The following is a 25,714-nucleotide window of genomic DNA, read 5'->3' as shown; positions in this document are numbered from 1 at the left end:
CAGTAACTCACGGCGGCGGCCCCGTGTGGCCCACTGATCGGTCGCCCACTGCGGGCACTTACTGAGCGCCCCGTGTTAGCCCTGTTACCCCGGCACCGCCGTCCCAACACCGCACGACGCTGCGGGCTCGGCTCAGTCTCACCCGGTGCCGAGTACCTACCAGCTGCTGGTTAGGTGGAAGCGAGGCATAGGGTGCTGACCTAGCACTGCCGAGCGGTGTGCCTCGCTGATGCGCTGGTCACGGCCAGTGGTTTATGATCGGTGCGGGTCGGGAAGGTTTCAATTGGAGGCCCGCCTCCGCCGCCCCGGGCGGCACTCACTCGCAGTGATAAGATCCTAAACTGTTGTAGTGCGCGCGCATGCCTGCGGAATCAAATGTTGCGAGTTGTAGAGCGGATGCTAAATGTTAATTATCATTGCGTAGAGTTGGTGTTGTTTTGTCCGATCTGGTGCCTGAGGCAGCCGTCCCCACGGCAGCCGGAGTTCGAGACTGGAGAATGCACAATTATCGCCTTGCACACATCTCCCATCAAGCTATTAGGTATTAGATACTGGTGCTTCTACAAAGGCTCTGTTTTGACCCCCGTATCATTTATACGGTAGAAGCGTCCTGTATTTGTTCAGTACCACCATTCAAAGATCTGGCAACTTTTGTTGCGTAAAGTTTCAATACTTTTACCGAGGGACAGTATATTATACCGTGCTTGGTTTGCTTCGCGGTCGTCAAAACCTCAGTGCGAGTAAATAGCAGCCATTGACTGTACAAACCTTGAAAACTGGCACAAAGGGTTTTGCACTGTTCTCCTTAAATATTCCAAAAAGGAAATATTTAGACTTTGACCGATCTAGCACGTGTCATTTGATGTCAGACACCAGGGAAAGGTTACTGTTGTATTTTGATGAAATTTGCATTGGAGGGCGCATGAGGTAAGCCGATTCGTGCCGCGGAATCCAGAATATGAAAGCATTATAAAGTGCTCAGGTAGGGCAATATGACACCATAGCCCGTAGCGACGACCTCATATGACGCCACATCGCACATCTTAAAAATGCAATGACGTCATGTTTGCACTGCACTGCTAGCTGTGGTATACTCCTTATTGCCTATATTTGCAAATGGTGTCTCTGTTATCTACTCGCCCATGAAATTGTGAGGCATCATTGTCTGCCACATGGTATCATGTGACGTTCTTCGAAATAGACCTCGTGTTGCGTTGTGGGGCATTTTAGCCAGCAAGCACCGTCGCATTATCCATGCAGTGCGTATGTGCGTTATGTAACCTCTTAGTAAGCCGACATGTCACGCTCGGTGTCACTGACCGAATCTCTCGATATTACAGAAAGACGGCCAGACTGCTCTTCACATCGCGGCGGCCGAGGGAGACGATATCATGGTCAAGTTCTTCTACAGCATCCACGCCAACCCCAACATCGCCGACCATTTGGGTAGGTATCAGTTGGCAGGTTCTTCAGAAAAGCGGACTGACATCCTCGATGTGGCTAATACCTACACAAGAATCGGGCTTGCCCAAGGTTCTGGAGGAGTGTTACTTGTAGTAACCAATGCCTGCCAGGAGGGTCTGCGGTCGCACGACGTAGAGGGTCACTAAGAAGGATGTCATGTTCATCGCCGTATCAAAACCTGAGTGTTCATGATGATTGTCCCGCCCCAAAATGATGCCGATAATGGTAGCGGTAATGGAAATGAAATGGAAGTAAGCGCTGGTAATGAACCACATGGCCTCGTAACGTAAGAGCAGCCTTGCTTTCGGTGAGTATTTGTCTATGACCATCGCGACTGGTTAATCAAGGACATTTCAGCATCAAATGTCCTCCGTTGGATGCCATTGCCGATTGTCGAACTTATTTTTCGTTATCATTGAAATAATCGGTAACAGCTGAGACGTTCTGACCGACCAACATCGGCACCTTCCTGCGCCGTGCCTACGCTACCGCTGTCTTTTACCACCAACAACCTTTTTATGCGCGTTCGTGCCCCCGGCGTGTTTAGCCGACTCTGCCGACAAGGGGGCAGGGGTGCAGGTCGGCTACTCACTGCGCACTGCGCAGTCCTATATGACGTGTAGCTAATGCTCCCACTGGAAACGGGAGCGGTCGACCCCGACCGAATCCGAACTCGCCTGCCGCGCCGAGCCACGCCGTCTGTTGGCTGCGGCGCTCCACCGGCGCACCAGGGCAGACTCATCACGCTGAAAGCACCGTTTGAGTCGCTTGCCTGGTGCGATGACGACCTGTGATTTCTGTGTGCGGCCCTGCGCCTGCACCAGGGAGGAATTATGAATGAGCCGACAACGGGCCACGGGGGCGCGGGCACGCACATCGACACGTTTTGCTCAGGGTCGGGCATTGACGACCTGTTTTATCGGTATGCCGGCGGGGAAAGTGTCGCGTGAGCTTCAACAGTTGACCGCTGACTATGTCCGTGTAGGTTTTTAGAGCATTGAATCAGCAGCTCACTAATGCATTACAGATTAAATATTCAAATAAAAAAGAAAACAAAATAAAATCAACATAGGCAGTGGCGCTGCTTTGCAAAAGTTCAGAGCTGAAAAATCTAAAACTGTTATAAGTAGGTACTATCATACAAGTCTCTAGGGGCATAATACACTTATTCATGAAAGTCATTTGATGTGCCACGGCGATGGGTGTTAGCAGTGAGCGCTGTGAGATAGGGGAGAGGGTCAGCTCGTGCCGCCGCGCCTGTCGACGTCACACGCCACTGACCCGTGCCATCGGCCGCGCCGGAGGACGCAAACACACCTGACAGGGGGGGGGGGAGGACCGGAAGTGATGGTCGGGGACGGGAAGGGCAGGCAGCCGCTACTGCTAGGCGTCTGTCCCCAGTTTACGGGTACTTTTCAAAAGAGAACCTGCTAGGGTTACCCGTGTCTAAATGTCCGCAACGTTTTGTCATCTCGGAAGAAATCTGCGCGATGAGTATTACTTACTTGAAAAGTGAAATTCATTATGTTAGGCTGTTGCAAAACAGCTTGAGCCGCACGTTTGTCTTCATTAGTTAACTGTCAGTGAATAGTTAGTTAACTGTCAGTTAACTGTCAGTGAATAAGGAGTTAACTGTCAAAACGCAATCTTTCTGACTTTGCAGTACCATTAGTAGCGTTTGCACTTCATTATTCATGTCCGGTGTGAGGCCAATGAACGGCGCCGGCTGTGCCGTGTGACGTCTGCCGTGACCGGAAAATCCACCGCCGGGGGATCAGCGTCTGCCGGGCGCTCCAAATCTCCACCCTGCACGCGAACGACGCCGGACTGCAGCCCCCTGGCTACCTTCCGGGCTGCAGCCCTGGCTACCTTCCGGGCTGCAGCCCTGGCTACCTTCCGGGCTGCAGCCCTGGCTACCATCCGGGCTGCAGCCTGGCTACCTTCCGCGCTGCAGCCTGGCTACCTTCCGCGCTGCAGCCGCATAGCTACCTTCCGGACTCCAGCCGTGTATCTGTCATTGCTTGAGCGTAAGATTTAGTCGTGCTCTACCAATGTGTGTACCACTACCAACCGTGCATTCAATTTAATGCTTGTCGCTAGCATGGCTGTTGACTGATCCCTTTTGAAGTCACCTTTTGTCAGGAATTCTTCGGAGGATAATCGCACACGTGACATTACAAACGCACGTCTTTACTAGCGCCTGTAAGCCACTTCCATCGTGACCTGTCACATGGTGTCATGAGCTCATGACAGCCAGTACTCGCTAGCGCGGAAACAGCTCAACGCACTAACGTGAAAAACAACCCACTTCATTTTCAATATTAATCGCCTCTATCTCAAGTTGCAATCGTCACCATTGTCTCATTCTCAATTATGATATGACTGTCCGTTCTCCCTACCCTTTTCCCCTTTGCTATTGGGCTGGGGCGCATAGTCTCTTTGACGCAGTCCCCCCAGTAGTTGGTGAGCACTGAGCAAAGGCATTCTTAACTTCTTCCACTTATCGTAGCCAGAGTGTGAAACTACGCGAGTTCCGTTGCCCGCCTCGACCCCAGCCCACACTCACCAGTCACCACCCCCGTCCCTCCCCCAGACCGCACGCCGCTCCACATTGCCGCCGAGCGCGGCCACGCCCTGGTGGTGGAGATCCTGGCCGACAAGTTCAAGGCGTCCGTCATGGACAGGACCAAGGACGGCAGCACCCTGATGCACATCGCCTCCCTCAACGGCCACCCGGAGGCCGTCATGGCCTTCCTCAGGAAGGGCGTGCCGCTGCATATGCCCAACAAGGCGAGTGACAGGCTGCGATATTGCGATCGATGGTCATGGCATTGTGGTGATCCGATGGTGGTGATTCCCTGTGCCGTGGATGGAGCGTTAATTTATAAGATTTTCAGCTTACTTATTTGAATTACACTTCAATATGTTTATTCAAAAAGGCTTGTGAGTGTTTTCTCATGTATTGACGTTGAACTTTCATGCATAATCCCTAAGAACACAAATGTAGACGGTTTATTTTTTAGACATCATTCAGCCTGTCTGATCCGCCTACGATTCACCCATGTTCTGTCTCACTGTGACCGTTTTCTTTCAGGCGGGTGCTCGCGCCATTCACACGGCCGCCCTGACCGGTCACGCGGGGGTCATCAACGCGCTCATACAGAAGGGAGAGAGCGTCGACGTCGCCACAAGGGTACGTGTGTGTTGTGTGTTCCTGCTTTCATATATGGAAAGTCTGAAATGCGAGACGTTAGTTCATTCTTCGTTTAAAAAAAAAAATCAACAAGAACAACTTGGGGAAAAATGTTGACGTTTCCGTGCACAAGTCAGGATAATTCCCGATAAAATCTTAAATTTTGTTGTGGCACTGACAGTCTCTGTTGTTGCAGGACAACTATACAGCACTGCATCTGGCCGTGCAGGCGGGGAAGGCCGCCGTGGTGGAGACGCTGCTGGGCCACGGAGCCCAGGTGGAGATCAGAGGTAGGTCACATTGGGAGGCAAGAGACGCTGCTGGGTCACGCAGTCCAGGTGGAGATCAGAGGTACGGTCAGAGGTCAAAGGGGTCACATTGGGAGGCCATAGACGCTGCTGGGTCACGCAGTCCAGGCGGAGATCAGAGGTAAGGACATGAGGGGTCAAAGGGGTCACATTGGGAGGCCATAGACGCTGCTGGCCGCTGGGTCACGCAGTCCAGGTGGAAATCAGAGGTAAGGTCACTGAGAGAGCCAGAGATCACAAGGGTCACACTGAAAGGTCTGGGACCGAGTGGTGGAGAGTGAGACTTCTGGGTCGTGGAGCTCAAGTTTGGGGTTGAATATACGATCACCGTGAGGCGTGAGCACTTCAGTTGTTCGATTTCTAAGGATATGAACATTGGATTGCTAGTTTAGAGGGATAATACGGTTTCTGGAAGTTCATTATGGCGTTTTTAACCTTCGCCCCAGGTGGGGGGGGGGGGCATATGTTACCACCCTGTCGCGTTTTTTGCGTGTAAATAAAAAACCGCGGCGCGTAGCGCCGCGCCGCTTGGGGTAGCTTTTGGTACATCAATTTTGGACAATGTGTGAAATTTTTGACCCCAGGTCATGTCAGGTCAGGTCACCAGGTCAAGTTCCCTGACCAAGCCTCAAAAAAGTTTGCAATCATGTCCAGCCTGCAGTGTTTGTCAGAAAGGTTTTAAACCTGGTGGATTGCATAATGTTATGGGCGCCTACAATTTGTTTGTCTCGGATTTTTATATCTGTGACCTAAGGTCAGGTCAGTGGCGAGACCTTACCATTATAAGTCAATGGAGAAAAATGAAAATGCCTCTAGATCCGTGTGTACGCATAGGAACAGTCCAAATATTTCAGAATCACAATGATTTGGACCACTCGTGACGACCAAGGTGTCGTTTTTGCTGATAGCCTCTAGAAAGGTCATCCGAGGTCATTTGAGGCTACAAACAGATTTTTGCCAATAACTCTGGATTGGTTGGTCTCATTGTGTTTGTCTCGTTGAGACGCATCGAGTGATATACAACATGACCTTTTCCGGTCAGGTCATGACCTTGACCTGAGGTCAAATTTTCAAGTTGACCTTTTAAGGTCAAAGTATAGTTCATTTGACGCGTCTTGGCGAGAGGAACACGATTCTGGCAATAGAAATGTTGTGTCTTTTTTATTCAAAAGTTATTGTCGAAAAACACATTTCGTAAAAACAGCTATTTTTGGAGTTTTTGCCCTCTGGAGGCTAAACCGTTGACCTTAGGTCAATTTTGATAACGACCTTATCAAAAGAAGAGTTCAAAAGCTATCGATCGCTTTTCCATGCGTTTTTCTAGCTATCATAGTTCCTGAGATAAATGCATGTTTTCTGATAAATATAATGACATTTGGCAAATTTTGACCTTTGATGACCTCCAGTGACCCCAATATTGCTCTAAGATGAAAAATGACCGAAATACTTTCAAACGTACGCATTGAGAGCTATCGACTTCTTTTTACCGCGTTTTTCTAGCCCTCTTCGTTTTTGAGTTAGAGGTGGGTGGTAACATATGCCCCCCCCCCCCCCTCCCACTAGGGCGAAGTTGGCTGAGCTGAGACCGCCACTGGGGCGCGGGTTAATCAACTTGCAAAATATTTTACAGGAGAAAGACTGTATATTTTTTTGCATTTTTTTAATCATTATCATTAGCTAGCAGCATTCGTTGAATCGCGTGTCTTCATTCCATTTGATTGTCTTTATGGAATGTTGGGCGCGGTTTATTTGCGTCACGGGATGTAATCCCATGACATTTTCATCAGTGAACAAGAATTCATACCGAAAGACCATGACGCGGGCCACATTTAATCAGCCTCGCCCGAAATGAAAGTGCATCTGAACAGTAAAATTGCGTGTGGTGCGCTTTTTGACATCTCCCCGCGGGGCTACTGGCCGCTGTTCGCCGCTCTCGGCCGCTGCGATTTTCGTGTTACTCATATCACTGTCACATGAGTGTGGGGTCTGATGTGAGGAATGCGAAACGTTACTTGTTTCAGTACCTGTCGTGATGCTGTCCGTCTAAAGAGCAGCCAGTAAATTTATGGAGGAACATTCCATAATATCTCATTCATATATGAAATGTAAATGTGCAGTGACAAACGGATATGAGGCTGATGACGGATAGGGGAAGCGGGGGTAACACCGCCCCCCTAAGCTTTTCGCCAAAATGAGAGAATATGTGTGAAGTCTCTTGGTAGTTATTGTTTTGGTTACAATATTAAACATTTTCTCACGTGTTTTAGGTACTTATTTTGCATGCTCCTAAAAGGTTTTCATGTATCACGACTTTTAAAAATACCTTGCATATTTGCTGCCTACAAATTGTGTGGGTAACCCCGCCACCGGTGTTGATGTTAACCCAACCCATTCCTACGAAAGCTTTTAATTGTTCAGAGATCGTGTGCGATGAGTTTCCTGTCGGTAAGTGGTAATTTTCGCAAATAATCGGTAATGGACACCTAAATAGGTATAGGTTCATCAGCTGTTTGCCAGTTTTATACAGCTGGCAAGTGCTTGGTCGGGATGCATGAAAAATATAAAGTAAAAAATCAAATAAGCTGCTTATTCCCGACTACGAACATAAATGAAGCGTGTCTTTGGAGTTTCATCACTTATCACGCTACAAACAGGGAACACCGCAACCTCAATTGGGGTAACACCGCCACGGGGTGGCGGTGTTCCCCAATAAGTGATCACAAGCAAAAATCGCCAGCGGTAAGAATGTACTACACGGTTCAAGCAAACTTATCTTACTGGACAAAGCCGATCAGTTATTTTTCGATGTAATCAAGTAAATCAAAATGAGTCTCTACTTAAAGACATTCAAAAGTGCTCCCAACTCATCGAATTTTTATAAGAGAATGTGCATTTTTCTTTAAATGCCCACTTTGAGCTTCGATTACACTGAAACACCGGAACACAAATCAGAAGACGCTTACCTTCGTGCGGTCAATAGGAAATAACGGATTTTTAAACTTCACATTTCATACTTTCGCCGCCAGATGGGGTGGCGGTGTTTCCCACAGTGGCGGTGTTACCCCCGCTTCCCCTATACGTTTGTAGTTTTATGTGCAGTGTGCATTTAGCTGCTGATGTAATCATCTTTGATGAGCCACCGGAGCCTACGGAAGGAACGCGTCTGTCTGATCATTATGTGGTCTCCGTTCGTCAGGCGGAGCGCTGCGGGAGACGCCGCTCCACATTGCCGCCCGAGTTCAGGACGGAGACAAGTGTGCCGAGATGCTGCTGAAGTCGGGCGCCAGCGTTCAGCTCACCATGGAGAACGGTACGAAATGCGTCCAGTGTCATGACAAAGTCAAGCTTCAAGGGACGGGAGATAACTAATTCAGGCGTTTTTCATTTCTTAAAAAAGAAAACAATACTGAAATTATTTAACGTTCAAATATTGATTTCGAAGAAATACTTAACAATCGATAAACGGTAGTGCAAAAATATAATGACAAAAACATGTTGAAGACAAAGTACCCCAAATAGACCAAGCATTCGTTGTTGACCGAGTCTGACCCGTCAGGTCAAACACCTCTGCACGTGGCGGCCCAGTGTGGTCACCTGAAGACCTGTCAGCTGCTGCTGGAGGACGGAGCCGACCCCATGGCACAGTCCAACGTGAGATAACCAAGGGAAACGGAGAGAAAGAGAAGGCGTTTACGATTTATTTGGGGTTGGCATTAGTTGCTGATTTGACTTTAACCTAACCAGTCTCCTTTGATGAATAGCTGAACATTCATTTTGTCTTTCCACTTCTAGCATTTCATCTTTCAAAGTGGTTAAGTTTAGTCGTTCTTTCGGTCACTATCTTTACAGCTCAGACATTGAATCCATGAGGTTTTGAGCAGCTTTCACCTCAATAGCCTTAAATGAATTATCGTGGCTCGTCTAATCCGAGCCCATGATCGATACCACGCCAATACCGTCTTCCCTCTCCGACCTGCACCATCAGAACGGCGAGAACCCGCTGCATCTGGCCTGCCAGAATAGCAACTACCAGGTGATCAGTCTTCTGCGAGACTTTGTCGCCAAGCAGTCCAGCTCGGAGTCCGAGGGCGCGGCGCGACTCAAGAGGCTGATGAACATCCGCAACGAGCTGGGTGAGACGGCCGTCCACTACGCCAGCAGGGTCACCCGAGACCGGCTGCACTACCCGCAGGAAGACAAGGACATCATCAAACTGCTCTGCGTCAACGGCGGGTCGCTGGACCTGCTCACCACGAAGGTGAGGAAGGAAGAAGATGTGGGAAGGATGAGGCTGTGGATGAGGATGTTCAAACTTAGATGCGTGTTGGGAGAGTTTGAAAAGCTCTTTTGTCTTTTGCATCTCGGGAGGAGAAACGGCAATTGTACTACATTGATTTAACTTGCACCAGTAGTTTTAGACGTTTCTTACTGTGCGTGACTGATTTTCTGCTATCATAACCAGCCTCAAGAAGATGTCATTTTACCAGTTCCATGACCGGCCATGTGTAGGTAGAGCCGCAGCTGACCGGAGCCGCCCGCCGGTAGACGGCCACCACGTCCACGGCGACAGCCGCCCAGGTCAAGCGTCAGGTCACGTCTGAGGCGGCGGCGGCGGTGGCCGCTCAGTTGGCTGCCCAGATGGCCGGCCAGCGGGCCCCCGCCAAAGTACCGGTCCCGGCCGCGCCCCGCCCCACCGCCCTCTCCAAAGTGGGCGCAGCCAGTGTCAAACCAGGCGGTACCAGTGTCAAACAGAGCGGCACCAGTGTCAAACCGGCGCCACCGCCCGCCGAGCCAATGTCAACGTCTCTGGAATTGGCAAGTGCTTCAATAGCACTTGATCACGCAAACGGCGCAGCCAGACATTGCACTACTTGGCTAACTGGAGAATGTTGTACAAGAGTAAATAGCGATTTTCGCATAGTTTCACGGCATTGCATGTAAATTAACAAAAAAGCAAGAACAGGATGGAAAAGAAAGAAGTTATTCTATCATCATTGATAGTTACTCTTGGATAAATTGTTCACATATTTGTAACATACCTATTATCAATCAAATGAGCGTTAGAAATAAAAGGAAATGCATTTTCTTCAATCGTTCGATCAGTTGGCTTATTGTTATGTTTATCCAAAGAGAAACAATTTCCATAGGCGGCGGAACGGGGAGGGCACCGGGGCACCGTGCCCCCCTTTGATTTTGGCATTATCCCTATGGGCGTTGCATGGAAAGAATGGGACCAAAAGTCGGCAGTGCCCCCCCCCCCTTAATTGAGGGTGTTCCGCCGCTACTGACAATTTCCGTTTTAAGTTATAAATAAAACAGCCATTAATGTTATCTTTTAAGGTGTTGGGATTTGCGCATTTTCTTTGTTTATTGCAGATATATTATTTTTATTTTGAATTTGTGCATTGCTTAGCAGCAAGTTCCTTTTCTGATTGGGGAAGGTATTGAATTATTTGTCATTCCAAATACATTTATTTGAAATGGGATAATGATCAGTAAGCAGCTGAGAAGAATCGGCAACCAATTGCCATGAATTAGGTCGTCCATATTTAAAGCCTGTAAATGCGAGCTAATCCACGACAAACGAAATGTCGCACATACATGACAAGTCCACCTGAAATTACACCCACCGACATACAAAATATTCACATATATTTTATCGTTTGCATGCCAATAAAATAAATTTATTTCTACGTTGGTGGTCAACCACACTTAATGAAATAATTATAGAATGATTTATTTGACGCTGAAAAAGTATCACGTTACGATGTTGATCGGAAGTTCGTATTCTCCATTATCTGAGCAACGGCTGTTGTGTAAGGAAAGTATACCTATTTATGCTGTCGTGGAACCGACCAGATGTGGTAACACATGGAGGAAAAATGACATGCTGTACCTAAAAATGAGCTATTCCGTAGCCCCCTGATGCCCTACCAAACCAGCTGACTGACCGACTGCCCTTTTACAGGCCAAGGAGACACCGTTTCATTACGTTGCTCGGCACGGAAATAATGCTATTCTGGAACAGATGCTGATTCACCTCAAGGATGAGGTAAGGGCGACATGTGCTGTATTATCAAGGACAATGTGAATAATCACTGATGAAAACAGAAGTATTTAAAGCCGAATTATTCAAATGGCGAATTCTCGATAGAAATATCCATGACTGGCAGCATAATGCAGCCTAAACCATGGAATTAAATATGTACGACTGGCTAGTAATTTCGATCTGGATAGTTGACCTCTTTGTTACACAAATAGCTGTCACAACACCGACAGGGCACCCAAACGATGTCTTATGCCATGATTACTGAACGTATTATCATTTCAGGTACCGAACGTCCAAGTAGTGTTGAACCGTCAAAATAGCGGTGGCGCGTCCTGCCTGATGGTAGCTTCTCAACAGGGCCATCTCGAGGTCACCAAAAACCTGCTCCAGCACAACGTCCGGTGAGGCTGAACTAACGTTTCCCCTGGCTCTGGCGATAAGTGTAAGCACAGCAGGGGCGTTTGATGTTAGACGGCCCCAGAGTCTGGTAATAAATTGCGATAGTCTCTTTAGCAAGTGCCTTGTAAACTAATGTGACATCGGCGCTTATATGTTATTGCTTATTCAAATTTCAATCCCTCAACACGGTTCTTAACGATCACTCCCTTATAGCCGTGCTGTCAACTCGCTCATATTCAATATTGCCGTGATTGTCGAGTCGAATCGTCTCCTCATAATGCTCTCCGAACAGTTCCGCTATTACCACGCCTTTCTTCTGCTTTCCGCCCCACCACTCTAAACGTCTCCGACACGACTTTTCTCTGACATTTAATTTCCCCTTTTCGACAGAGTGGACGTATTCGACAGCGACGGTAAGGCAGCTCTTCACCTCGCCGCTGAGCAGGGCCACCTGGAGGTCTGTAACGCCCTCCTGGCGCACAAGGCCTTCGTCAACTCGCGATCCAAGATCGGCCTGACGGCTCTGCACCTGGCTGCCATGCGCGGCTACAAGGAGCTCGTGCAGACACTCATTCAGAAACATAACGCCGCTGTGGACGTCAACACGTTGGTGAGGATAGCGGGGAAGTGGTGGCATGATAGAGCTAGGCGGCAGTTTTATGCTTAAGATCTTGATATCGCACCAGTTGCACCGTGCCCACTAATGCGCTCTGCATGACTTTGATTTTATATAAAACGATCCGTTATCTCGTAAAAATGACGGATTCCCATGAAAACGCTCACCAAAACTTGGTCCGTACTTTTTGTACCAACTTTTTGCACGCCATGACCGCTATATGCAAAATTCACACCATTCTCAGCGATCTTGGACGCTAACCCCCCTCTCACCTTTCCACAGACGAAGAACACGCCCCTCCACCTGGCCGCTGAGGCCGGTCAGATAGAGGTGTGCAGCGCGCTGATCCAGATCCGCAGCGACGCCAACGCGACCAACGACAGCGGCCAGAAGCCGATCCACCTGGCGGCGCAGAACAACCACTCCGAGGTGGTGAAGCTGTTCCTCAAACACTTCCCGGAGCTCGTCACCACCGCCGACCGGGTGAGAGAAAAGTGCCTCAGGAGCTGGAAAGGAAAGATGGCATCATGTTTTCAGCTACGAAAGATGAACAGGTCGTCAGGCACCTCTGTGCCGAGGTCTTTGAGTCAGATGTTATGATACAGGGACGAAAGACTAGCCGACGGTCGCTTAGTCAGGTAAAATTCGAGTGCTCTCTATGATTAGAACCTGCCCATGCCGACCAGTGACTCTTTCCTTTACTCTGTGTCCAGGACGGCAACACCTGCGCCCACATCGCCGCCATGAAGGGCTCCGTGGATGTCATCCGAGAGCTGATGAAGTTCAACAAGCAGATGGTGACGTCGTGCCACAACAAGACGTCCGAGTCGACGCCGCTGCACATGGCGGCAGAGGGCGGCCACGCCGAGGTCGTGCGGGTGCTGATTGAGGCCGGCGCCAGCCCCACAGAGGAGACCAGGGTACGGACCACGAGCGGGGAGAGCAGAGGGCGATGGGACTAGTGTACGGACGAGTGAGACACGGAGAGGTGCTGAAAAGAATAAGGGTGGGGCGGATAACGCGGTGTCACACTATTGCTAGGTTTTCTATTGTTCTTTCAAAGTCCGTGCCGAGCTGTTTATCGCTTAGCTCGGTCAATTGAACCACTCATTCGGCTTTTCTCCGTACATGTCACCTTCTAGGCTTCTCTGGTCATATCCTCCACCCCCCCCCCCCATGTATATACCATTAGCTCCTCTGGCGTCGTGTGTCTCGATATTCGAAAGGTGTGCTCACCCTTCACCTGTGTCCCCCTGTTGTCCAGTACGGGTTCACGCCAGTGCACCTGGCGGCGCGGGCCGGTCACAACGGCGTGCTCGCCCAGCTCCGCTCCCAACACTCGTCAATGCGCATCACCAGCCGCAAGAACGGCCTCAGCGCGCTGCACGTGGCTGCCTTCTATGGCGAGGCCGGTACGTACGGTGGCAGAGAGGAGAGAGGAGGGGAGGGAAGGGATGGGGAAAATAATGATGGAAGGAAGAAGGGATAGGTTCAGGAGGAGGTTCAGGAACCGATTATCTGTGGCATCTTTCACCGAATCGGCATCCTACCCAGACTTGTCAAGTGTCGACCGACAGTGATCAAGCATCTGCCCCCCCCCCCTCCCCTGAACAGACATCGTCCGAGAGCTGCTCCAGCACGTCCCTGCCACGCTGAAGTCGGAGACACCGACTGCGGCCACCTCCTCGTTCATCCGCGAGCTGGGCTCCGAGTCCGGCCTGACCCCGCTGCACATGGCCGCTTACAGCGGCAAAGAGAACATCGTGCGCCTGCTCATGAACTCGCCGGGCGTTCAGGTGGACGCCACCACAAACCTCAACGTGAGTTCGAGTGCATAGTAGGTATAGCAGCGATGCTGAGAGCCGAGACAGGGTTGCCATGTGCTAATCCAAGTGCTAATAGGCAAAAGCGTTGGCGAGCTATGAGTTTGTTCTGCTGGCCTCCGCTTCTCCCCTTGCCCAACTTACCTAATCCCGTCTCTCTGACCGACCAGGCGTACATCCCTCTGCACCTGGCGTGTGTGGGCGGTCACACGGCCGTGGCTGGCCTGCTGCTCAGCCGCTCCACGGACCAGCTGCACTGTAAGGACCGGCGCGGCCGCACCGGTCTCCACATCGCCTCCATGAACGGACACCTGGCCATGGTGTCACAGCTGCTCGGCCAGGGAGCCGACATCAACGCGGCAGACAGGGTCAGTCGGTGGTCCGTGGCAGGGTCAGTGTCAGTGGGGCAGTCGCCGGGGACAGGGGGTCCCGGGTCAGTCGCTGGGGCAGCTGGCTAGGGTGCTGGTCGGGCGGTCGGGGATATAGCCGGGACAGGAGTCGGGAACGCACATCGGCTGCTAATGCCGTGCGGCGTGAGAGTCTGTGACACTCTCCCTCGTCCGACCCATCCGCAGGACGGTCTGACAGCGCTTCACTACAGCAGCAAGAACGGCCACCTGGACGTGGTCAAACAACTGATCGAGAGCGGCGCATCTCCCAAGTTCGAGACGACTAACGCCAAGACGGCCATCTGTTTCGCGGTCAGCAACGAACACTTTGACGTGATCGAGTACCTGCTGAGGAAAGATCACGACTCGTACGCTCTGCTGAGTGACAAGAAGGCAAGTTCTGGGTCTCTAGGGTTTCGCAGATCTGTTAGAAAAGCTTAAATCATACTATTTGCTGAACTTCTTGCAGATAGTGGTTGTGTCATATTAGTTGATCTGTGACATGTCTGAGTTCTGTCGTTTCAGTTCGTCAGTGACCTGACAATGGTGAGCAAGAAGTATGACAACAAGCCTCTTCAGGACTTCATCCTGCTCTCCCCTGCGCCAGTGGACGTGGCCTCGAAACTCTCCTACATTCTCTACCATCTCTCCATAAAGGTGCGGCTGCCATTCGTCTTCTGTGGTGCATATGAGTCGTTCGCATCGCTATCGATAAATTCACTCTGTCTTTCCTTATCAAGAGACGTGGTAGATGACGACATATTTTCATTCTGCGACGTCCTTGCTACCAAGATTACTGAACTTGCTGCTTTTCATGAGATTTGCTCTATTCGTCTGCGACTCTGCAGTCTGCATCGTGACACCTCCCTACCCATGGTCTTCTCTTTCTCCCCGCAGGAGAAAGAGAAGACCAAGGACCTGCTGGCGGCGTCGCACTACTGCGAGGTGATGGCGACAGAGATCCTGTCGCTGGCGGCCGGCTCCAAGTCTGCGGGCATCCTGCTGCGGGCGCTCGATTACCAGCAGAATGAGTTCCTCGACATCCTCATCGAGCTGGAACAGAAGGAGGTGAGGAGGGAGACGCGGGAAAGAAACGGGATGGGAGTGGGATGGGTAATGAGAAGAGTGTGGGGTGAGAAATAACAAGAGGTTTGGGAGAGGAGAATCAGTTGAGGGGTTCGCTATTACGTGAAAAGGAAAACAAACTACACTTAAGTGAAGACAGAGGTATATTGAGGTGCACCAGAAGGCTGAACCAGGCTAGAGGCATCGATACTGCTTTCACGACGTTCGTCGCATCATTATTGCCTGTCTACTTAACGTTGCTTCTCACCATTTTCTATAATAGGTGACGACAGACGAGGATCACCTTTGTCGCCTAAAACGCCTCTCTGTGCGCGCAGGTGATCGCCCACCCGGCCGTGCAGCGCTACCTGACCGAGGTGTGGCGAGGCCACCTCGACTGGCCCAACTGGAAGACCATCGGCCTCTTCTTCGCGTTCCTGGCCTGCCCGCCGGTCTGGGTGTTTTTCTCTCTGCCGATTGGCCACAAGTACTGCAAGGTGCCCGTCATCAAGTTCACCTCCCACCTGGCCTCCCACATCTTCTTCATCGTGCTGCTGATCCTGACGGTGGTGACGCCGCTGTGGCCCATCTGGCTGAGCACCAGCCTGGTGCCGCACGTTCCCGAGTGGATGGTGTTCACCTGGCTGTCGGGCATGCTGCTGTCGGAGCTGACCAATCCGCGCGACCGAGCCGGACTGGGGATGCTGAGGATAGTCAGTCTAATCACCGGCGGATTGGCGCTAGGAGTGCATCTGGTGGGATTCGCCTTCAGCTCCGAACACGATCGACAAGATGTGCTGTGAGTTATGGACGATGAGGGAAGGGGAAAAGTCTGAGAAAAGTAGAGAGGGATAGAGTCATGGGCTGCAATTTGAATTCATGGGAATGATGAAGATTACAAATGCATTTCGTGCTAGTCATTTCTACCCTGCCAAAGTAACTGAATGTTGCACTATGGATGAAACATTTACGATCATTATGAACACACAATTCATCTGTCCTACTCTGCGCACAACTATTTGTTTCCTATAAGCTGTCTCGTGTCCGTTGATGCCCCACGTCATGTAATCCTATTCGCTATCGGCTTTGCCTTTCTGACCTACTGTTCTTCGGCCCCGTCAGCTACATACGGAACCAGCTGCTGGCCGTGGCCATGTTATTCGCCTGCGTCCAGTTGCTCGACTTCCTCACCTTCCATCGGCTCTTCGGTCCGTGGACGGTCATCATTAGAGCGCTGATGGTCGATCTCGGCAGGTCAGTTACGGGAAGACCATTCCGCGCAGGTCAGTCGTGAAGGGTCACACCTTGGTACCCGGGTGGGCCACACGATGACAGGTCTGTTTGGGAAGACCACTCCAGCTGCTCACTCTGAGGGTATAGGGCATGCCTAGTCAGTCAGGTCTTGATGGATTAGACGTTTCTGTGACTCATCAACTGACCTCAAACTTTTTCAAAAGCTGTTCCTAACTAAAGTCCGTCTCTTGCCTACCGTGTCTGTGTTTGCCTTGCTCCGCTCAGGTTCCTGGTGATCATGTCCATCTTCGTGCTGGGTTTCACGCTGCACGTGGCTGCCATCTACCAGCCAGTGCGACCCATGTTCACGAACGGCACCGACTCCGGACTGGGCTACCCACCGAACGGTACGTGCGAGGGGAGACTCAGTTCAGTTACCTGAGTGGCATATCTCCCAATGCAACCTACAGCAGTATACGATAATCCGGCCTAGTCAGTTTCCCCTATACTGGAGTGGAGCTTATAGCGATGAGAGCGGTGAAGCTAAACTAAAATGACGGCGTTGTTTTAACCCTCGCCCGTAAACGGCGATCTGCCACCTTCGCCCATGCAGGGGGGGGGGGGTTGGTGCGACCCCCCCCTTGGCGTTTGAAAACGGAGCGTCGTAGAGCTTAGCGGAAAAGACCAACGGATTGCTCTCGCCAAGATCTCGCGATTGGTGGTATATTTTGTGGTCCTAGGTCAACATTTGACCTACTTTTGACCGGTCAAAGGTCAAATTTTCGGAAAAATAGACTTTTTTCAACTTTCCGCGGCGATTGCGGCAAAACGGTGGGAGATATCGACTTGAAACCTTCACTATCGTGTTCCTTGATCAATTCTCTATCGTTTGGTATGTATTTCGTTTCCCTAGCTCTAAAAATGGCTCGTTGGGAGCGCCGGAAGTCGGCAAGGTCACAGTCGGCGGCAGAAATTCGAAAAATCAAAATTTAAATTTTTGAAATCTGATTGTATTTTTGGATTTGGAAGGTCCATTTGCTCCCTATAGAAGCTAATATTGCTGCATATTCCCATTGAGGTGACAAGAATTAACAAAATAGTGGTTCGGGCGCTTTTCAAAAATAGTACCGGACGCTGTTCCTCTTGTGACGTCATAGCTCCGTGACCTGACCTGACCCGGTCAAGTTTCTTATACCATATGATAGCCAATACTTGCCCCAACATGCATGGGAAGTTTCATCACGATCCATCAACCGATGTCCGTACCACCGGCAGGAAACCTCGGGCGTTGGCACTCAGTTTGTGAAAATCCGGCCGGAGGCTGTTCCCTTTGTGACGTCATAACTCCGTGACCTGACATGACCCGGTCAAATTTTTTTATCAAAAGATGCGCAAGGTTTGCCCCATAAGGTACCCAAAATTTGGCGGCGCTGCGCGCCGCCGTTTTTGCACTATTTCCGAAAAACCTCAGGGGGGGTTGCACCAACCCCCCCCCCTACATGGGCGAGGGTTAAGGCTAATTTTAGACCACAATGGAACAGGCGTGTCAAAGTATATTATACGATGTAAAAGTACTTTGGAAATGAATGTCGCATTGTATCCATGTCTTGCCTGCCATTGCTGGTGTGCGGTAAGAGTTTTGTTCCCCCCAATGCGCGCTCATTGCAGACAGAGGAGAGTACTGGAGTGGTGATCCAGGTAACCAGGCCGTGCAATCTTAACTTGCTTACTTAACCTGTTCTTATCGTCTTACTAACGTTTTCAGAGCCTTTCTTTACGCTGTGATACAATGTGACAAAATGAAACATTGGTCCGTTCGTTTGCTCATCTTTCAGTCTTCCATGTCGCCGTCCGTTCTCCATATTATGCTCATGCCCGTCGTTTTATCCATTCCTTGCTAGATTTGTATACAATTGACAACTCACCTTACTGCATTGAACCGTGTCGTTTGAATGTTAGAGCGATTTTCATGTTTTCTGTCCGATGTTCGTTGTCTGTTGTCAGTCGCCCACTGATGTGCTCTTTCCATTCCAAAATGTAGTCGATTTATGAAAGGTTTCTCGTCCGGAATAAATTCGTTTTTAACTAATGGGTATCCGCTTTTTACGTTTCCCAAGCATGCAGTATTGCAGTATACTGTTCTTACTAATGTTGGTCTATCGTCTTTATCGTTTTATAGAAACATACGAGTACTAGCAATAATAGCACGACTCCAATGACACAACTTTTCAAATCACACCGAGAGATGATCGTGATGAACGTAACAACTTGTATCTTTTATTAGAAACATAATGAAATATAAATCAATACTTATCAACCGATTATGGTCCATGACCATTTTTATCAGCAAGATCGTTCCCTGCATCGCCGCGTCACTGAAGTTTCTCCCCCGTTCTTTCCCCACCCGTACACAGAGGCTCCGGTGCAGACTCCGCTGCAGACGCTGGAGATGATGTTCTTCTCCATCTTCGGCCTGGTGGACACCTACGACTACCTGCCGCCGCTCAACTCTCACCCGGCCTGGTCGCAGACGCTCATCAAGTTCGTGTTCGGCTCGTACATGATCGTGGCCGTCGTGGTGCTCATCAACCTGCTGATTGCTATGATGTCCGATACCTACCAGAGGATTCAGGTCAGTCGGCGGGACGGTCAAAGGGAGGACGAGGCGATCGCTGGTTTGCAATTAAAGTCATTCATAAGGCTGATTGCGGAAAGCAGGGGCGAACGTATCTAAACATAATGCTAGTTACAACGCACTTATGACCTAAAATGCTCTCCTATCTCAGTCGAAATCGGATACCGAGTGGAAGTTTGGCCTGGCGAAGCTGATCCGGAATACCAACAGGACGTCATCGGCACCGGCACCGCTGAACCTGTTCACCAAGCTGTTCATCTATATACACGCCTTCATCAAATTCAAAGGTGCAGAATTGTATAGGCTTACGTACGCATGACGAGCACTCAGCACATTTCTTCCATTCGGGAGCGTGTTTTGTGTCCTTTGTATATGACCGCGGTCTTAGGTGTCGACTCACTTTGATTGGCTATGGCGTTATTTTTCCATCAAATGAATTACGCTCAAGTCCAAATTACATACTGTGTTGCAGTGTGTTTGTGCTCTATCTGCGCTGACCTCGTCTGTCGTGCAGGTCGACTGTGTGACCCGCGCGCCCTCGAGTATATGAAGACAGAGCGACTGCCCAAGGACGAGAAGAAACTGGACATGACGACCAACGTGGGAGGCAACTGGATGGGCAAGATGCGCAAAAAGTCGGTCGGGCCCGGGCTCGGTAAGTTAGGAGTGTGAGGTCAGCGGTGGGAAATGTACAAAGTTTGAAAACCGAACTGTGCGTGTTTGGATGAGAGCTGGAGTCCTTCATCCGCATATGAATATGCAATTGTTGTCATCGCATTTTCAAAGCATGCATATTTAGCGTATAGTGCGTCTTTAAAACGCTTTAAACATGCGTTTGTATATTATTTATTTATACTCACGTATATAGTTGTGATTCGTCCGTAGTAAAATCGTTAGTTGGTGCTGTACAACATTCGATGTTGGTCAGAAATTCGATTTTATTATACAGATGGCATGCATTTTGGTACATTTTAATGTTCACCATTCTCTTTGGTGCATTGAGCAGTGCATTTTGTACCTAGTTATAGGCAAGCGTGCCTTAAACAGCTGGGCTTGTATAAAGTATAATCATTATGAATTATGTAATGTGTACATCATCGTCGGATATAATGGCTTTTTAGATTGATTCTTTGCGTAGATGGCTGTAAAATGTGCAGTTACGTATGTCTTCTTGTCGCACCACCTTCCTACACGTTTTCTTAGTGCCCGAACAACACACAGGTCCCCGTGCTATACATAGTCGCCCAACCCATCCCTCTCACACCGTCATACACACCTCTCCTGGTGACCTGGGAGGCGCTACTGCCGGGTCAGGTGAGGTCAACCGGCGGCTCTGCCGCACCCCGCCCTGTTTCAGCGCTACCAGTCACCGCCCGCACCGCCCGCCGCTCCACCGCCGACTTTGCCATAGGTACCGTGACGAGGATCGAACCTGTGCAGTGTGCAATGCGTGTGGTGACGGGAACTGAGGACGCTATAGTTAACATCCCATACTTAAATTTTTACTGATTTCATCTTCCGAGAATACTTTTTCGATTTCCGTGTTGTTTTTAACTCCCATTTGTAGTGGTGTAACATATTGTACAAAGCATTAAATATTTAATTTTTGTTTTCTAATTTCGTGCTGTTTTTATTGTTCTTGACGTTTTCCTTATACATAAACTGGACTTGAACTTCTCTATAGCAGTAAACTTAAACTGTTTGAGTAATTCGCCGGTAAGTGACCCCTTCCCTCCATCTGCAGACATGAATCACTCCAACCTGAGCGTGCAGCCTTCCAGCGCGTCCAACATCACGGGGCCGCGGCGACTGGAGAACGTTATAGACTGGCCAAAGGTGGGTAAAACCTCGGGGAGGGGGTACGGGATAGCTAATGAGGCTGCAGATGGGCCTGTGTTTGGTGCATGTGCCAAGGCTGATGTCAATCATGTGGGGGTTGGAACTTGGAAGCTAATGATTCATGGCATTGCTAACCGTAACAGAAAGTGGTTAGCTCCATTAGAGAAGTGGGCAGCGTTAGGCTTGGTTATGCTCTCATTTGTTGTATCGTGTTTGTTGTTTGAATCTCGGTACTGACCATATACATACATATATGTTATTAACGTCTGAAGGCCCGGGCGTGGGGGTTCGTACAGTATTTTAGCCGCTGCCCATGCGTCGTTTTATGGGTGTGTGCTGTACCAGCGTTGTCTTCAACTACGTTTTTTATAGATTCCTCGACTAATACACTTGATATAAGCAGCGATTTGATATTCAATGCAGATTCCCTATTCAACTAACTTGTTCCGTTTCCTTAGCTTGTGTCAAAGTATTTGGATGATCGGAATCTACCGGATGATATGGTATGCGGCAAATGGTTTCAGGCATGCGCTCTGGGGTTGTAGTGGTGTGCTACTTAGCTTGTCCGGTCTTAGGCGTCATCGGGTCGCACCATTCGGAGACGCACATGCGGGCGATTTCAATGTAGTGCACAAAAGTTTACTCAACACAACTGGTTTGCAGTTTGTTACATCAAGTTGTACATATTGTATAAATATTGTAAGCTTTAAGATACGATAACAAAATATGTGAACGAAATCAAGTACATTTTTTATTTTACTTATGACGAGTAAACATTCAAATTGGTGACAAGGCTGGATCGATTCGTCATGGTTCTCTACAAACTCATTGACTGTTTTTCGGGTTTTCTTATTTATTTACGGTCTTCAATAAATCCTGCTGAAAAATACGAGATGTTCAACAGTTAACAGTATTGGGTTCTGGCTCCCTTGCGTTGGTTTCTGGCCTGTACCAGCATAGATGCAATTATACTTGTAATGTGTTGTGAAGGTCTTTATGGTCGGACTAGTCTGTGAAGTCTTTGCAGAATTGTTGTCCTGTCTATTGGTTGTATGTACAGTGCATGCACCTATTCACCCGTGCACCTCTATGTCGTGGCAGGAAAAGGGGCGTTTATAGGAACTTTATCTAAACTTGTGTGCTCGAATTTCAACGCAATATGTTAATAATGTTAACAAAGTCCTTTGCGGGAGTGAAATTTTCGGGACATGTTGTGGTGGTATAAAACGCATTTGTGATAAAAATCACAAACATGAGTTGGAAAACGAAATACATTTGAGTAGTCTATTGATGGAAAATTAAACCGTTATTGCGATGGTGGTTATGATGTTATACCTACTGAGAATCCTTATGTGAACGTTTTTTTTTTAGAAAAGAACGGCATTTTTTCTAGTTCTGGGATATTTCATCCCAAACCAAAAGTGGTTTGCAAGAAATAACGTTGTCTTTCTTTGACGACAATAAATATGAACTTCACATTTATCGTTACTTCATTAGATATTATACCAGAAAGCGGCTCAGGCATTCAAAAGTGGTTTTGGTGCATGAATGGAGATCGGTGTACTTTGTATGTAAATACACACATCGAGTCTACACGGGAAAAATGCGTTGTCTGTCGTCAATTTACGTTTGTAATATGTTGTAAAGCATTGCGGTTTATTGCTTGTAGCACAGCTCTACATACTTGTGTATTTAGGTAACCGATAAAAGTCATTTGTTGTTTTCACCCGAACAATGCGCCAAGTTATTAGGTTTCGTGCCTTATGTACAATGGATTCATTAAACATTTCTACCTTTTCAAGAATACGACTCGTCGTTCTTTAATGTTTATGCAATTAATACTTAGGAGTCAAATATGTTTTGCCATGATCAGCCATCTGATGAAATAAATTACCCTAAAAGTGTTTCTAGCAGCGCATTTTACGGAGTTAAAAAAAAAAACAATATTTTTGACTAGCACAAACATAAAAAAACGTTTCGAGCAGCATTTCCGCTTGTGGCGATCTTGCCTATCGCATTCCCCTTCTCCTGAAAAAGACGAAATAATCGCCAGTTACACCCAAGATGATGACTTGACACTGTGAAGTTAGTTCACAGGGTATCGGTAACATGCAAGGCCGTCTTCCCAATGACGTCACATGTTCCTCAGTGACGTCACACCCCATATTACCGACAGGTGGTGGAGAAATACCTGGCCAACACTGGCCAGAACACCTCGCTACACAAGGGCGGTGGTCTGATGGACAACGACAACGCAGCTGAGGCGGAAACGACCGACAACGGCCAAGTGTGAACAGCTGCGCCGGGGTCAGGGACACAGTCGTGACACCGGTCAGGTCAAGGTCACCCGTGAGCCGCCGCCGCAGTGAGGTCATGTCGGTTACTGGGCGGCTTACTGACCGGTTATTCTGGACCAAGCTTTGCGCTGAACGTGCACTTACTGTGCCCTCCGTGGCATGAGCGGCACAAGGCAAGAGCCGTTCGCGGAGGACCGTGTTTGTGGCCACCGTCACATGCATATCAAAGAGCTGTGTGAGTCGCCGCCGCGCCCGCCCGTCTGTCCTGTGAGCGTGCATTGTGGCCGCCCCGGCGTCTGGCATCACAGAGCTGTACGGCGTGAGGGGTTGGCTGGAGATAGATCGGGGACTGGACGAGCGAGATGTCGAGCTGCAGAGGTTTGACGGTTCAGAACGAAATAAGTTACGAGAGCCGCGGGTCGGCTGGCCAGCTGATGGTGTATAACTAATGAGGGAATTTAGTTTGGTCGGTTGGAGGGAGATATTGAGGAACTTGTGGCAGCAATACTGAGGGTAGGAGGTTTTCGATAAGTGAGACTCTGTTTAGTGTACGTGTACTGATACTGACGAAGAACTCCGCATCAATTTCTTATTGTGAGCAACGTGATGGCGTCAGTTTACGTTTGTGGGTCTTCAGACACCACATAACAATATTTATTTGATATTTATTGTGACCGATTCTGCGACGACCGACCGATTTCGTCCATATTTAACATTAGGAAGATTTATCTATTGGTACTTACGAGTATACGTTACCGAACACTTGTTTTGTTTGATGCCTTTAAATAGTGTTCTTTTTTGTGGACATGCATGCCGAGAAACGCGTTCGTCGCATCTCTTTGCTCTGACTTGTCTGAAAGACAGAGCCAACATACGAATCACATCGGACTTGGACGTCAAGCCTTGCATTTTGTAATGACGGTGGGGTAAAAGTGCGATATTTTTAGCTCATCTATTTACTATATATGTATTAAAAACTATTAAATGAGTGTGTGATGAAATGATGTACAAGACAGTGTGAAGTTGTTGCACATGATTTTCTTGTGATCATTGGGCAAGTAGCACAATTTAGCTTCACCTAGTTTGATGTATGGTTACCGGATAGTTGATGTTATGGGTAGGCAGAATTGAGGAAAGAATTGCATTCATCTGAATGGTGCGTAGAAAAAAGAAATGTGCCCATACAAAATATGTCGCTTGCAGATGAGAAGATGACAGCATGATGAGACTTATCGCGGAGAAATCAACATCCAATGCGTGCTGATCACACAGCCTTGCGTCAGGTTACGGAAACATGTTTAGCTCCGTAACTGACCTCGTAAACTGTCGAAATTCCGTCTGACGACATATATTACGCGTTTTTTTGCGAGGTGTCTATGTTGTCTGGTACGACGGACACCACTAGAGTCTTGGGCGCCCAAAACAGCGATTTTGCTGGGCGATTGAAATATTGTAGATCACACATTGAATGATGAAAATATATTGAACCACCAAACGTCTTTTGTATTGCACAGAATTGCTATGAAGAGCATGGTTGTTATATAACGGTTATGAGAGTGATGTCAGCTCTAGGGCATATGGCTAGTTTATGCAGTGGGCAGTGGACCACTGCGTTGTTGTATTTGTTGTATTTGTATCGGGCTTCACCTTCGCAGTCATTTGAGCGTAAACGGTTAGTTATTGCTGTGGCAGTTTGTTTATATGGAACGTATGATACCTAATATGTAGACTCCGTTTGTTTTTCTGATCAATTAATAAATGGAAGCCCCAAGAAAAGGTTTATATGTCTTATTTCGTTTCATCCATACCAAACAAAGTTTTACGCTATTTGGGTTCCGAGGTCCCTGGTCCAGAGCAACGATATCATCCCTGACAGCACGGTTACAAGAGCATTGGACATTTGAGAATCACGTACATTTTGCTGGGTCAGGAGGCTGCTCGAGAAGTCGCCTGTTCACCTCGCTGTCATGGCAACGGCTTCCCTCATGCACAGACCAATCACGTGTCAAGTTCAGCCGCACCAATCGCGGGCTGACCTTCCGCGCTCCCGACAACCTCCAGTAGCATTACGTCAATCTCCGAGCGGCAGGGGCTCGCCGCTCTCCGCGAGCTCTGATTGGTGGAAAACGGACACCGCCGCCGGTGGTGGGTGGTCCTTGCCCCGGGGCATTGGCGCGTCATCTCGGCGTTCTGTCCATAAGCACAAAGGACTTGGTCTGTGGGTGGGTAGAGACGGGGGCGGGAGGACGCGGATTGGCTGGATGCCATTCGCACTAAGCTGATCGAGCTGCTCGGTGAAGCTGCGAACTGAGAAAACTATGGATGTCGACGGCACGGTAAGTGTACCTGAACGAAGGGCTGCATGGTTCATGTGAGACAGAGCTGTCAATTATAGGGTTATTTT

General features: G+C 48.9%; 1 protein-coding gene across 1 annotated transcript in view; it reads left to right on the top strand.

The window, feature by feature from the left end:
* The window catches only part of LOC122371299, a 62,450-nt gene extending 37,778 nt beyond the window's left edge, over positions 1 to 24,672 (top strand). The window contains exons 9-35 of the mRNA XM_043347512.1: positions 1,341 to 1,446; positions 4,058 to 4,254; positions 4,559 to 4,657; positions 4,854 to 4,947; positions 8,162 to 8,275; positions 8,522 to 8,616; positions 8,951 to 9,223; positions 10,934 to 11,017; positions 11,297 to 11,415; positions 11,804 to 12,023; positions 12,312 to 12,512; positions 12,743 to 12,949; positions 13,294 to 13,441; positions 13,644 to 13,849; positions 14,023 to 14,220; positions 14,428 to 14,634; positions 14,767 to 14,898; positions 15,139 to 15,309; positions 15,645 to 16,105; positions 16,429 to 16,560; positions 16,825 to 16,946; positions 18,954 to 19,171; positions 19,326 to 19,461; positions 19,689 to 19,829; positions 20,532 to 20,585; positions 20,919 to 21,010; positions 23,190 to 24,672. Of these exons, the coding sequence (XP_043203447.1) occupies positions 1,341 to 1,446; positions 4,058 to 4,254; positions 4,559 to 4,657; positions 4,854 to 4,947; positions 8,162 to 8,275; positions 8,522 to 8,616; positions 8,951 to 9,223; positions 10,934 to 11,017; positions 11,297 to 11,415; positions 11,804 to 12,023; positions 12,312 to 12,512; positions 12,743 to 12,949; positions 13,294 to 13,441; positions 13,644 to 13,849; positions 14,023 to 14,220; positions 14,428 to 14,634; positions 14,767 to 14,898; positions 15,139 to 15,309; positions 15,645 to 16,105; positions 16,429 to 16,560; positions 16,825 to 16,946; positions 18,954 to 19,171; positions 19,326 to 19,461; positions 19,689 to 19,829; positions 20,532 to 20,585; positions 20,919 to 21,010; positions 23,190 to 23,306 (4,344 nt within the window). The 3' untranslated portion in view covers positions 23,307 to 24,672. The remainder of the gene's footprint in view (positions 1 to 1,340; positions 1,447 to 4,057; positions 4,255 to 4,558; positions 4,658 to 4,853; positions 4,948 to 8,161; positions 8,276 to 8,521; positions 8,617 to 8,950; positions 9,224 to 10,933; positions 11,018 to 11,296; positions 11,416 to 11,803; positions 12,024 to 12,311; positions 12,513 to 12,742; positions 12,950 to 13,293; positions 13,442 to 13,643; positions 13,850 to 14,022; positions 14,221 to 14,427; positions 14,635 to 14,766; positions 14,899 to 15,138; positions 15,310 to 15,644; positions 16,106 to 16,428; positions 16,561 to 16,824; positions 16,947 to 18,953; positions 19,172 to 19,325; positions 19,462 to 19,688; positions 19,830 to 20,531; positions 20,586 to 20,918; positions 21,011 to 23,189) is intronic.
* The last annotated feature ends 1,042 nt before the right edge of the window (positions 24,673 to 25,714 follow it).

The sequence above is a fragment of the Amphibalanus amphitrite genome, unplaced genomic scaffold (assembly GCF_019059575.1).
Source record: "Amphibalanus amphitrite isolate SeventyFive unplaced genomic scaffold, NRLGWU_Aamphi_draft 001229F_arrow, whole genome shotgun sequence".
NCBI classification, from domain to species: domain Eukaryota; kingdom Metazoa; phylum Arthropoda; class Thecostraca; order Balanomorpha; family Balanidae; genus Amphibalanus; species Amphibalanus amphitrite.
This window is presented reverse-complemented; position numbering and strand designations above follow the sequence as displayed.